This window comes from Oryx dammah, unplaced genomic scaffold, assembly GCF_014754425.2.
Source record: "Oryx dammah isolate SB20612 unplaced genomic scaffold, SCBI_Odam_1.1 HiC_scaffold_11056, whole genome shotgun sequence".
In the NCBI taxonomy this organism is placed as follows: Eukaryota; Metazoa; Chordata; class Mammalia; order Artiodactyla; family Bovidae; genus Oryx; species Oryx dammah.
Genome location: NW_024080450.1, coordinates 866,873 through 879,288, shown reverse-complemented (window position 1 = coordinate 879,288; position 12,416 = coordinate 866,873). Strand labels below are relative to the sequence as shown.

Sequence of the window (12,416 nt, the reverse complement as noted above, 5' to 3'; positions counted from 1 at the left end):
TGCAGAAGTGTCACCTTGTGAGAGAGATGAGGTGTGCAAAGCAGAGGGTCCCTCCCATCCCCTCGGGGCAGCCTCTCTGTCTTTCTGCTTCCCAGTTGTCTCTTCCCACCCACAGACGTCCCTGGTTTCTGGCTGGACACTAGGATGCCACACCTGCCCTTTTTCTCAGTCTCAAGCCCCAACTTCTTCATGCTTTGTGCATCTGGAGCTTTCTCCCCCTATATTCCAAGAACATCTGCTTCACACATGTGATCACCAACCACGTTTGCCCACCTGGGTTCATGTTCTGCCACTGACTTCTTAGGCCGAAAAGAAACCACCTGCTGTGGTAACTTCCAGAGTTTTGGCTGTCTTTATCAATCCCTCCCAGTTCATCATTCTCCCCTTTAGGTATTTGCCCCTTTCTCTTAATTGTAGGGAAGCTGTTCTCATGATACGCAAAGTCCCCCATTACTGTCACTTTCTCTGTACTTACCACCAGCAAGCTATCTGTGATTTAAGCCAAGGCCACCCCTTCAACCTGGGGACTCACTCCTATTCTGTTACTTCTGCACCATGTCATTGCTCCAGCATCTCCCCCTTTCTCTCCTGCATCGAGTTATTTCTCTTGACTGGATCTTTTCCAGCAACATCCAACATGCTATTGAATATATCTCCTACCTTTAAAAAACCCTCTTGATGATATTTCCTTATTTTTCTGCAACTCTGTGGAACAAACCTCTCTAAAGCAGTTGATTACACTTGTTATCACCAATTGCTCTCTATCTCAAATCCACTCGTTATGCCTTTATCTCAGTCTCTCACCTTATGCTTCTCAAGGCCACAAATGATCTCTGTTATTACATCTAATGATCAACTGTGAGTCCTCATCTTACTTGGCAGATTGGCAACATTCATGCAGTTGACCACTTTCCCTTGAAATGCTTATCTGTCTTGGCTTCTAGTACTCTCCTGGTTTTCCTCCTACCTCACTGGCTATTACTTCTCAGTCTTTGCTCACTCATTCCTACTTTTCACTTCAATTTTTTTTTTAACATGGGTGATCAATATCAATAACTTCAGATATGCAGATGACACCACCCTTATGGCAGAAAGTGAAGAAGAACTAAAGAGCCTCTTGATGAAAGTGAAAGAGGAGAGTGAAAAAGTTGGCTTAAAGCTCAACATTCAGAAAACTAAGATCATGACATCTGGTCCCATCACTTCATGGCAAATAGATGGGGAAACAGTGGAAACAGTGGCTGACTTTATTTTTGGGGGCTCCAAAATCACTGCAGATGGTGATTGCAGCCATGAAATTAAAAGACTCTTACTCCTTGGAAAAAAAGTTATGACCAACCTAGATAGCATATTAAAAACCAGAGACATTTCTTTGTCAACAAAGGCCTGTCTAGTCAAGGCTATGGTTTTTCCAGTGGTCATGTATGGATGTGAGAGTTGGACTATAAAGAAAGCTGAGCACTGAAGAATTGATGCTTTTGAACTGTGGTGTTGGAGAAGACTCTTGAGAGTCCCTTGGACTGCAAGGAGATCTAATCAGTCCATCCTAAAAGAGATCAATCCTGGGCGTTCATTGGAAGGACTGATGTTGAAGCTGAAACTCCAATACTTTGGCCACCTGATGCAAAGAAATGACTCATTTGAAAAGACCCTGATGCTGGGAAAGATTGAGGGCAGGAGGAGAAGGGGAAGACAGAGGATGAGATGGTTGGATTGCATCACTGACTTGATGGACAGGAGTTTGGGTAAACTCTGGGAGTTGGTGATAGACAGGGAGGCCTGGCGTGCTGTGGTTCATGGGGATGCAAAGAGTCGGACACAGCTGAGTGACTGAATTGAACTGAACTGATCATTAGAAACATATCTGGAGCTTTGGAGAAAAAACAATATGCATCTGGATTTTAAAAAGTGATTACAGGTTTTTCTATTAAATGGTAGCTTTGGTGATACAGAATTCTGTTATTTTTCTGTTGACTAGTCATGATACAATGGTATTAAGTGAGTAATAGTTACATAATCACAATAGTAAAAGATGTTTGTCAGCTTTCACAATCAACAACCAGATAAAAAGTAAAAGATAATTGCAATTGCCAGCCATAATGGGAACATGATTAACTTAAAAATGTAAAATAATTACATATAATTTGGAGAGCCAAGCAGAGTGATGTGGTGAGTGGAAGTGCATACATGCACATGTTTTCATTTGCCCAGCCAGTCTATGTCTTTTGGTTGGTGTATTAATCCATTTATATTTAAGGTAATTATTGATATGTATGATATATTACCATTTTCTTAATTGTTTTGTGTTTATTTTCTGTAGGTCTTTTATGTTTTCTGCCTAGAGAAGTTTTTCTAGCATTTGTTGTAGAACTGTTTTGGTGGTGCTGAATTATCTTAACTTTTGCTTGTCTGGAAAGCTTTTGATTTCTCCATCAAATCTGAATGACAGTCTTGCTAGGTGGAGTATTTTTGGTTGTAGGTTCTTCCCTTTCATCAGTTTAAATATATCATACCATCCCCTTCTGGCTTGTAGAGTTTCTGTTGAGAAATCAGTTGATAACCTGATGGGAATTCTCTTGTATGTTATTTGTAGTTTTTCCCTTGTTTCTTTCAATATTTTATCTTTGTTTTTGTCAGTTTGATTACCATGTGTCTCGGTGTGTTCCTCCTTGGGTTTATCTTGCCTGGGACTCTCTGTGATTCCTGGACCTGGTTGACTATTTCCTTTTCCATGTTAGGAAAGTTTCCAGCTATGATTTCTTCAAATACTTTTACTTTCTCAGGTCCTTTCTCTCTCTCTTCTCCTTCTGGGACCCTTGTAATTGGACGTTGGTGTGTTTAATGTTGTCCCAGAGGCCTCTTAAGCTGTCTTCATTTTTTTCATTCTCTTTCCTATATTCTGTTCTGTGGCAGTGATTTCCACCATTCTGTCTTCCAGGTCATTTATCCATTCTTCTGCCCCAGTTATTCTGCTATTGATTCCTTCTAGTGTATTATTCATCTCTGTCTGTTTATTCTTTAGTTCTTCTAGGTCTTTGGTAAACATTTCTTGCACCTTCTCCATTGTTTTCCCGAGGTCGTGAATCATCTTCACTATCATTATTCTAAATTCTTTTTCTGGAAGGTTGCCTATCTCCACTTCATTTAGTTGTTGTTCTGGGGTTTTATCTTGTCCCTTCATCTGGGACATAACTTTCTGCTTTTTCATCCTCATTAACTTTCTGTAATGTGGTTTTTGTTCTAGCTTCTGTGGGATTGCTGCTCTTTTTTTTTTAATTGAAGGATAATTGCTTTATAGAATTTTGTGGTTTTCTGTCATACATTAAGAATCAGCCATAGGCACACCCATGTCCCCTCCCTCCCAGACCTCCCTCTCATCTCCCTCTCCACTCCACCCTTCAGCATGTCGCAGAGCCCCTGTTTGAGTTCCCTGAATCATACAGCAAATCCCCAGTGACTATCTGTTGGTACTGTAAATTTCTGTAAATTCATCAGCACCATCTCTTCAGATTCCATATATATGTGTCAGTATATGATATTTATATTTCTCTTTCTGACTTACTTCACTCTATATAATGGGCTCTAGTTTTGTCCACCTAATTAGAACATATTTAAATGCATTCCTTTTATGGCTGAGTAGCCTCTGTGGGATTGTGGTTCTTGCTTCTTCTTTCTGCCCTCTGATGGAGGAGGTTAAGAGGCTTGTGTAAGCCTCCTGCTAGGAGGGATGTCTTGCTGTGGCTTCTTTGTCTTTGGACATGGGGTATCTTTTTTTTTTTTTTTGGTTGATTCCAGTGTTCTCCTGTTGATGCTTGTTCAACAACTAGTTGTGATTTTGGTGTTCTCCCAGGAGGAGATGAGCACACAGCCTTCTACTCTGGCATCCTGAACAGAAGCTTAATCCCTTCAATTTCTTAATGTTGGGGTATCCCAGAGCCTGGTCCTTAGATCTGTTCTTTGTTTGTGAATTATTGCCTTGGTGATCTTATTCAGTTTCATGGTTTTACATTTCAGTTTTTCTTTATTTCCTTCTTTCTCCTCCTCCTCCCTCTCCTTCCCCTTCCCTTCCTCCATTTCTGCATCACCCACCATCATCACTATCTAATCTATCTTTCTATCTAATCATCAACAGCTAGGACCTTGCCTTAGGTGCAGCAAGCTTCTGTGTTGAGAAAAAAATGTTGGAAGTATGATCTCAGGCAGAAGCTGGGAGATTAGTCATGTTACTATTGCAGTAATCATAGCATCAGAGGGAGAAATGGTCATGTTTTGAATTCATTTCATAAGGTGTAGCCAAGAGGATGGTTTGGATGTGAATGATCAGGAAAAAATGTCAAGGGTGACACCACTGTTTTTGTCCAGAACAACTGGAAAGATGGAATTGCTCTTAACTGAGTGTGGTGTTGGAGAAGACTCTTGAGAGTCCCTTGGACTGCAAGGAGATCCAACCAGTCCATTCTGAAGGAGATCAGCCCTGGGATTTCTTTGGAAGGAGTGATGCTAAAGCTGAAACTCCAGTACTTTGGCCACCTCATGCGAAGAGTTAACTCATTGGAAAAGACTCTGATGCTGGGAGGGATTGGGGGCAGGAGGAGAAGGGGACGACAGAGGATGAGATGGCTGGATGGCATCACGGACTCGATGGACGTGAGTCTGAGTGAACTGCAGGAGTTGGTGATGGACAGGGAGGCCTGTTGTGCTGCGATTCATGGGGTCACAAAGAGTCGGACACGACTGAGTGACGTGACTGAACTGAACTGATGTGAATACTGTGATTGGAGCATGTTTTGTATATGTAATTAGATGATGGTTGGGGCAGGGACTCAGGAGTTTACTGTTGTTTAGTTTAAGGTGAATATTGGCCATTCAGGTATTTATGTTGATTAGACAATTTGGGCAGGTGAGACTGTCCCATGAAATCATGAACTCCATTGTGTACTTCCTATGTCTTTGCTGTGATTGTGATAGTACCTTGCATATAGTAAGTAAGCAAATATTTTAATTGAATATAAGACACTTCTCAAGGTTTATTTGTTTATTTGTTTTTTTTTTTTTTAAGTATTTTTCTTCCCATTTTTACTTTGGCTATGTGGTGCAGCTTGTGGGATCTTAGTTCCCTGACCAGGGATCAAACCCATGCCCCCTGCCGAGTCCTAACCACTGGACCACCAGGGAATTCCCTTCCAATTTTAAGATATAATTGACACATGGCACTGTTAGTGTACAGCATAATCAAGGTTATTTTTATTGTGACCCTTCTGGGGTCCTCTTAAGAAGAGTACTTCAGTAATCCTGCAGTAGGATTCCCTGTTTCATTACATGTCATACTAATGTAATGATTTGTGTGCCTCCCCAGGTGTCATTCACTCCATGCAGCTGATAGGCAGTGGAAGTGGGATACAGGCAAGAGAGTTCCAGCAGCCTCCCTGGTGTGTTCTCCAGAAAGATCTAACCAATAGCCACCAGGGGGCAGGGAGGGGAGATTCTACCATTTGCTTCTGACATTAGTTATATTAGCTATATGCTGTTGATAATAAACCAAAGCACCTCCTCAAAGTTGGAACACTGGCACTTCCCTCCAGATTGTGGGCATATATAGAAATCATCAGTGAATTTTGCTTGTGGGATTCCTGGCTACTCCTTGACAGTACTATCCTCAGGCCCAAAATGGTCCTCTGTGCCCAAGGATGCCGTGATAGAAGTCAAGCCTGACTTTTACTTTCACTGTACCTTAGACAAGGGCCTTCCTTCTCTGCTTAAGTCCCTTTCTCCACAGTCCAGTGAGTCCAGTTGTGTGGAATGCTGACCCAGCTTAAGTGTGAGTTACAGCTCCTTTTCTAGATAGGAAGAAACTTTACTTCCCATGTGCCTTTCCTGAACATACCACAGTGGAGAAAAGAGCAGACACACAACTCTCTGCTTAGAGATGTAGAGTGTATTTTGGGTGGTATTCTGCCCACCTGTACATTAATGAAAATTACAGTAGCATCCTCTTTAAGGGATGCAGACATTGGGTAGACTATGAAGTCTTTTGATTGTGCTGCATCTTCTTGAACAGACCAGTGTTTTTGTCTGAAGTGACAGCTGAGGGTCAGGGTGGGTTCCCTGGTTGGGTGGCACAAACCACTCGAGGACAGTGCCAAGGGCAGTGGTAAGGGGTGCTCAGAACAGAGGCCGAGTGGAGTTGATGCGAGTAGGAGCATTGCCAGAGCTTGCTGTCCAGGGACTGGGGTATGTCCATGAAGGCCAGGCCCATCTGCTTCTCAGGTGGTGGAAACTGGGCCTTCAGGTCCCCTCTTATCTTCTCTGTCTGAGGTCTCTCCTTGGGACTTTTGGCTGGAGCCAGGCTCTTTGCTACATTTACTTTTCTTGTGTTAGCCATTTTCTCAGAGGTGGGGGACGTGGATTCCTTATGCCCTTTGCCTTTTGTTTTGAGGTTAATACAGTGCAAAAAAGATTTCATCTTATTTCTAAAGCCAGAATCTGGAAGACTGGGCCTCTGGTGAGTATAGCCTGGCATCACTGGCCCCTGCAACATCTGACCTTGTAAAGTGTGGCCCCGCAGTGGGTTACCTGGAGTGAGTTGGCCCAGGAAAGGCTGGCCCTGTGACACCTGGGGCACCACAGGCTGGGCGTTCTCAGGAACTCTTGTTGGTTTGAGGATGACATTGAGCTTGGCTTGACTGGCTCGCAGGTCATTCTTCTCAGAGTCTTTCCCCTCAGGGACTCCAGGAGGTAGCTCTGGGAGTCTAAGCTGAGGGTGATGCTGAGGACTGTGCTGGCAGGGAGCATCAAGGTGAAAATGACGTCTCTGGCAACAGGAGCTGCAGGGTGTCCTGTTCAGGAGCACCCCTTCTGGCCTCTGTGTTTCAGTTGAGTGGCTTTTTTCTCTTGTGGAGGAGAGTATGAAGCTTGCATCCCCTTCTCTGCGGTCCCCAACTGATTTGGGTTTGCCTGGCTTCTTTCTCTTTTCTGCCAGTGTGGGAACTTGGGCTGAGTCCTTGCTCTTGTCAGGCTTATGGGGCTCAGAGCTCCAGGGCTCCTCCAGGCTGGGGTTGTTCACACTGGCTTCCAGCTGAGCACAAAGAACCTGGGCCTTGGCCTCTGTTGTGTCCCCACTGGGTTGTGAGATCTGGGCGGCCCAGTGGACAGACTCACGGCGTGCTGCACTGGGATGATGTTGCTTCTGTTTCTGATGCACTGTCTTTAACTCCGTGGCTAGCTCTTCTGAGAGGTGGAGCCATTCTGGATCTGGGGAACGTGGTGTATCTGGTGGGATGGGGAGATCCTGGAGTGGTAGTTTTCCTTGGTTGTATAGATTCCCAGGAGACTCCTGTGTGCACATGTTCTTTGGCATTGCTACCATTTGTTCTCTGGACTCCCTTGCCTTTAGGGGAATTCCCAGTTGTATCTCTAGGATCTTCTTTCTCAGATGGAAATTTAGTTTAGTCAAGATGGGTTCCCTGAGTGAGCAGGGCCTTGCAGACCCTGTCTGGCTTTCTTGAGGCACCATCTTGATTATTCCTTCCATCTGCACTTCAGCCTGGAATTCACCTGCTGTGTCTGCACAAGCCTCATTGCCATCTTGAAAGCCTGGCCCAGGACTCAGACCCTGCTCTTCAGGTGAGGGCACCTGAGTCGGAGGTTCTGTTGGGAATTGGATAGGTCCAGGTACCATCTCTGTCTTCACAGCTGGAGAAGTGATTGCTGGAGCCATAGCCCTGGAGAGAGCCACATAATAAGGAGCAGGCAGTCCTGACAAGAAGGCCAGATACTTGTGCTGTAAAGTTGTCTTCAGTTTCTCAATGGCTCCCTGAGACAGGGCCCAGGGCAACTTAGGATGTTTAATGAGAGCATCTGATGAGGCTTGTTGCTGCTGGTCAAGGGCCGTTGGCATCCAGGGTGTAACTTCCTGTCGTTTGTCCAGGTCATCTGCTGCCTGTAGTTCCAGGGGCTTGCTTTCTGGGATGCAGGTGAAGGGAGCCACTTGCAGGCCCCCAGGAATTTTGAACTCACAAGAGCCATGTATGCAGACAGGAACCTTGCCCTGGTGAATCTCCTCGCATTTGGAGTCAACATGGCTCTGCAGTGTTGCCTTGGCCTGGTCAGTCATGTGCAACATAGGGACTGACAATGGGTCCTTAATGGCTGGGAGTGGGTCGCCAACCCCAGTGCCCTCTAGAGCTGTAGGTTGGGGGACATTCACATTGTCCAGGGCTGTGCTGCTCCAGGACAGAGTCTGCTGGCCAGCAGGGGGCAGAGGCAACTGAAGGGACTCCTGGTTCTTCCAGGGTAGGCTCGAGTGATTATGAACCAGTGGTCTCTGGAGGTGGAATTCCAGCAGCCTCCTGGCCTGCTCTGGGAAGAATAGTTCCTTTGTGATGGTGGAGACAGGCTGACCTGGCCAGGAAGTTTTTATAGTCTCAGAAGATTGGGCTTGGTCACTGGGCTTACACTGCATGGGGCTCTCAGTGTGCTGATCTCTCTGGAAAACATCTGGAAAGTCCCACTGAAGCTGGAGCTGCCTCTGCAGCAGGTGCCACTCCAAGGCTTTACATTCATCCAGAGTCAGCAAGGGGCTACTGATCTGAGCTTGTTGGTGCTCAGGTGGAGCTGTCCAGTTTGGGGAAGATGGAGAAGAGGGTAGAGCTGACTGGGGCAGAGTTTTAGGCATCAGAGGGAAGCAGGAGAGCTCCTTGAAGAGAAAAGGATACTTCAAGGAGTGCTTGGACATGCTCTTGTTCATGGAGAGGCCTTGATAACCCAAGAAGGTGTCAACTAGGGACTCGCTGTGCAGAGAAGGGAGGCCACAGAATAGCTGGCTGTATTTCGGCTGCACAGGGCCCTCTGAATCACTAGCCTGTTGCCCAGGCATTAGATAAAGGCCACTTGATTCTTTAAGAGCCACATAGGGTGAGGCTAGAGTCGTATGGTCTGGGATTTGCTGGTAGTAGTGTCTTTGTTCTGGGTCCATAATGGACCATTCAGAAACCCAGAAGGCCTGGGTAGGTTGGCCAGCTATACATGAGCCCCAGTTCTGGTATGAAATGGTCCCGAATTTCTCAATGGAGAACTGAGAAATATCATTCTGGATGAAAGAAACTGGTTGATTATGTACAGGGTGGCAAAATAGTGGCGGGTTTGGCATAAGCTGCCTCAGGGACTCTTCCACACGTCTGGGGAGCCCCCACCTCTGGAAATGCATCAGTCTTCTTACATGTACCTCAAGAAGCCTCAGGACTTCTGGACTAAGGAACGGCAGGTGGGCAGGAAGGACAGTGACCATATTTAAGGCCATAGGATGTGTTAGAGGTGTGATTTCTTGATTCAGGGTCAGCAGAGAGACCTGGGAATTCAAGGGCTGCTGGCCTTGGTTCCCATAGACAAGGTTGGGGTGGCTCTGGATTATCTCCTGCAAGTTCACTGAAACCCTTGGCTCCTCAAATCTCAAAGAAAGCATAGTCTCTGGGCCCCTGGGCACCTCTGGCATTTGAAATCCCTGCCTTAGCTTGAGGTGTTCAGCCCAGTAATCATGGATGCCAGCTGTACCAGGTGACTGGGCCACTGACTGTGCCAAGGATTTCTGTGACACTGTGAGGTTTGCAGATGGAAGTGAAAGGTCTTTGGAGTGCGGGGAACGATGCTCCATACTCTGCTGGAAAGAAACTTTAGGCGTGGACAAAACCTCTAGGCAAGAGGAGCCCTGTGCTGGCTCCCCTGAAGTTGGGAAGACCAGGGTATTCTCATCTGCCAGCACCTGCTGAATTTCCAGAGCCATGCTGTTGCAGGTTTGGCAGCAGGGATCTTCACACAGGAGCTGCCGCACACTCCCCTCTTGAGGAAGCCAGCCCTGGCTGGGGAGGGAAACATGGCAACCATCTGTTACTGATGTGACAGCTGCCTCTTTGGCCTCAGACTGGGCTGCCATCCCCTAGTCCTATAAGCTCAGAGGCCTGCCTCTGCTGCCTGTTTACTCATCCATTTTATTCCCCTAGGGAAATGACATTTGGCAAGTTATGGTGGGCTGGGCTGAGGGCCTGGGGCTTATTGGATGAGGTCTCAGACAACTGATGGGGGCACAGGACCTTGAGAGAGTAGGTGGTGGGTGAGTCCTTTGTGACCTGTGTTGAGAAGCTGAGCTAGGAGAAGGAACCAGGCAGACAGGTTTAGCTGATGGCACAGCACCAGGAATATCACCATGTAGAACCTGGAGTCATTCTGTTTATGGGCCAAGCCTGTGGCCTAGTATTCAGTATTTCCAAACTATGAAAAAGGAGATTCTTTTGGGAACTCTGTTCTGGGGATTAAAGAGTGCACACAACATCTCTTGAGAGTCTGTCCCCTTTCTCTAGAGAAGAAATAAATAATATTACAAGCTCCTGTCTCAGGGCTGTCCCAGGAACTGACCTCCCTGAAGACAGAACCAGAGGAGGTAATGTCAGCAGGGTCCAGGGGTTTGCCCTTGAATGGGTGTAGCTGTAAAGAGAATATGAAAATGATGAATTAATTATGCACTCAATCATCTATTCTCCTGACTGTATAACTTGTCTTGTGGCTTGAGTGCAGAACCATGTAGAGTCTTTTATGAACTAGTGCATCTACTAGTGAACTCCTGAATTCCAGGGCCACTTGACCCTAGCACAGAGAACTAGGACACTCTCTTCTGAAGTATCTGAGCGCCCCTTGCCCTGGCAACCCTCCAAACCAGTGCTCCAGGCTCCAATGTGTCTGGCTCCCTCCCAGCCATTCTCCTCTCCAACCTTGTCACAGGTCAAACAGACAAATGATCACAGGCCAGACTGGGAATTGGGAGAGTGCAAAGAGCAAGAGATCACCTTCTCATGACAGAAAGCAGCTCCCACGGCTTCTCAGCTTCTTCCTGGGAAAGTCTCCTAGCTGAGAAACCAGGAGACAGTGTTAGATGGAGCAGGAGAGGGTTCAGGGACATCCTATAGGAAGCCTTTGAATGAGAGGAGATTGCAAACTCCAAAGTGAGTGCTGTAAAGCACGTCTGTGTATGACTTAACCAGGTATGATATGCTCTTCTGGGCCTGCTCTCATTTGATCTTCACAACTATGCTGTGAGTGAGGCAGGATCATCAGATACTGTTTCATAGGAACAAGACTGAGAGATGAAGAGACTTCCAGAGGGTCATAAAACTAGTAAGTGACACAGTTAAGGACTTCTCTCGTGTTTCCTCTCTTTTCATTCCCGGGGGTAAGGTGGACTTTAGAACATTCCCAGACTCTGATTTGCCATCGCCCCTATTTTTTTCTGGGAAAATTTGTCAGCTTAGACAATGGAAGTCTTCAGTGGTTAGAGTACCTGGCTCCTGGCACCAGGGCCCATCACGGGCCAGGGTTCCTTGCCCACAGTGGAGGGGAGTCAGAGCAGAGACTGAGACTTTACCTCTTGACGCTGCATCTCTAGCCCCTTGTCTGACTTTCTGGTGACTCTTAAAGAAAAAGAATTAAAAGAGTGTGAAGCTGGGACACCATTTTTTTTCACATCCAAAATGAAACAAAGGAAATATACATTTCCCAGTCTCTTTCTGTATCTCTGTATTTTATACACTCATCTATATGTTCGTCCTGTACTCCAGCTTTTCACCTGAACATTTCATTTTTTTACTTATTTCGCACTTACTTCAGTTCTTTCCATATTCTATACCTCCTGTCCCCTTTCTCAGGACAAGTTTGTCAGGGGGCTTAATGTGATACAGGAGGAATAATGGAATGTATTAAATAGTTGGTGGCTCTCAGCCAGAGACTTCTGCTTACCAAGTCCACCAATCAGAAAAATCCCCCATTTTTGGAGGTGAGAAGAAATCCAATGAGGTAGATTCCATTTTATCTAGCACTCAACCCAAGTTAGATAGAAATTCTTAATTTTTCAACTAGAATATACAGAAGGGGTGGGCTAACAGGGCATTATTTCTAGGCTCTGAGAAAGAGAGGTACTATAAAGAGTAACAATGTGTCTTATCTAAGACTTGACTAGCGCAGCCATGGTCATAGCGTTTCCCTACCCGGCAGCAGCTCCTTTTACGTTCCGTTAATCCATGGTAGCTCTCTTTCACTTGCCAGATAGTTAGGATAATAATGAAGAGGGAGCCAGAGATATATAAGAAATACCCTAAATCCCACAGAACAGAAGTCGAGATCAGCATGGTCTAAAACCCCCATTAGCATGAGGAGACCAACCATTCCTATATGTAGGCACTCAGGGTCCTGGTGCCTAATGATTCTCCATGGTATGCCTGTGGTCTCCACCTCACAGATGACGGAACCAGCCCTCAGACTACATCACAAAGCCCGCCTGTTTCACAAGGCAGGTGTGGTGTCAAAAGACATACCTGTCTAGAGGAGCTCACGTGGTGATTCAGTCTGTAAATGAGGGTATCTTGTTGTAAGGA

General features: G+C 45.9%; 1 protein-coding gene across 1 annotated transcript; it reads right to left on the bottom strand.

Moving 5' to 3' along the window:
• Positions 1–6,091: 6,091 nt before the first annotated feature.
• LOC120860287 (protein FAM205A-like) lies at positions 6,092–12,170 on the bottom strand. The gene is made up of 4 exons (XM_040236061.1): positions 12,030–12,170; positions 11,411–11,456; positions 10,836–10,896; positions 6,092–9,854 (listed from the first exon to the last, which is right to left on the bottom strand). The coding sequence occupies exons 1-4, from the start codon at positions 12,168–12,170 to the stop codon at positions 6,092–6,094; spliced, it is 4,011 nt and encodes a 1,336-aa protein (XP_040091995.1).
• Between the last annotated feature and the right edge of the window lie 246 nt (positions 12,171–12,416).

Excerpts from the sequence above, each read along its gene's own strand:
- LOC120860287 (XM_040236061.1), bottom strand. The coding sequence starts at position 12,170 with ATGCTGATCTCGACTTCTGTTCTGTGGGATTTAGGGTATTTCTTATAT. Across the intron at positions 11,457-12,029 it reads GTAAAAGGAGCTGCTGCCGG|AGTCACCAGAAAGTCAGACA; the intron begins GTAGGGAAACGC and ends TTTTTCTTTAAG. Across the intron at positions 10,897-11,410 it reads TAGAGATGCAGCGTCAAGAG|CTAGGAGACTTTCCCAGGAA; the intron begins GTAAAGTCTCAG and ends CTGGTTTCTCAG.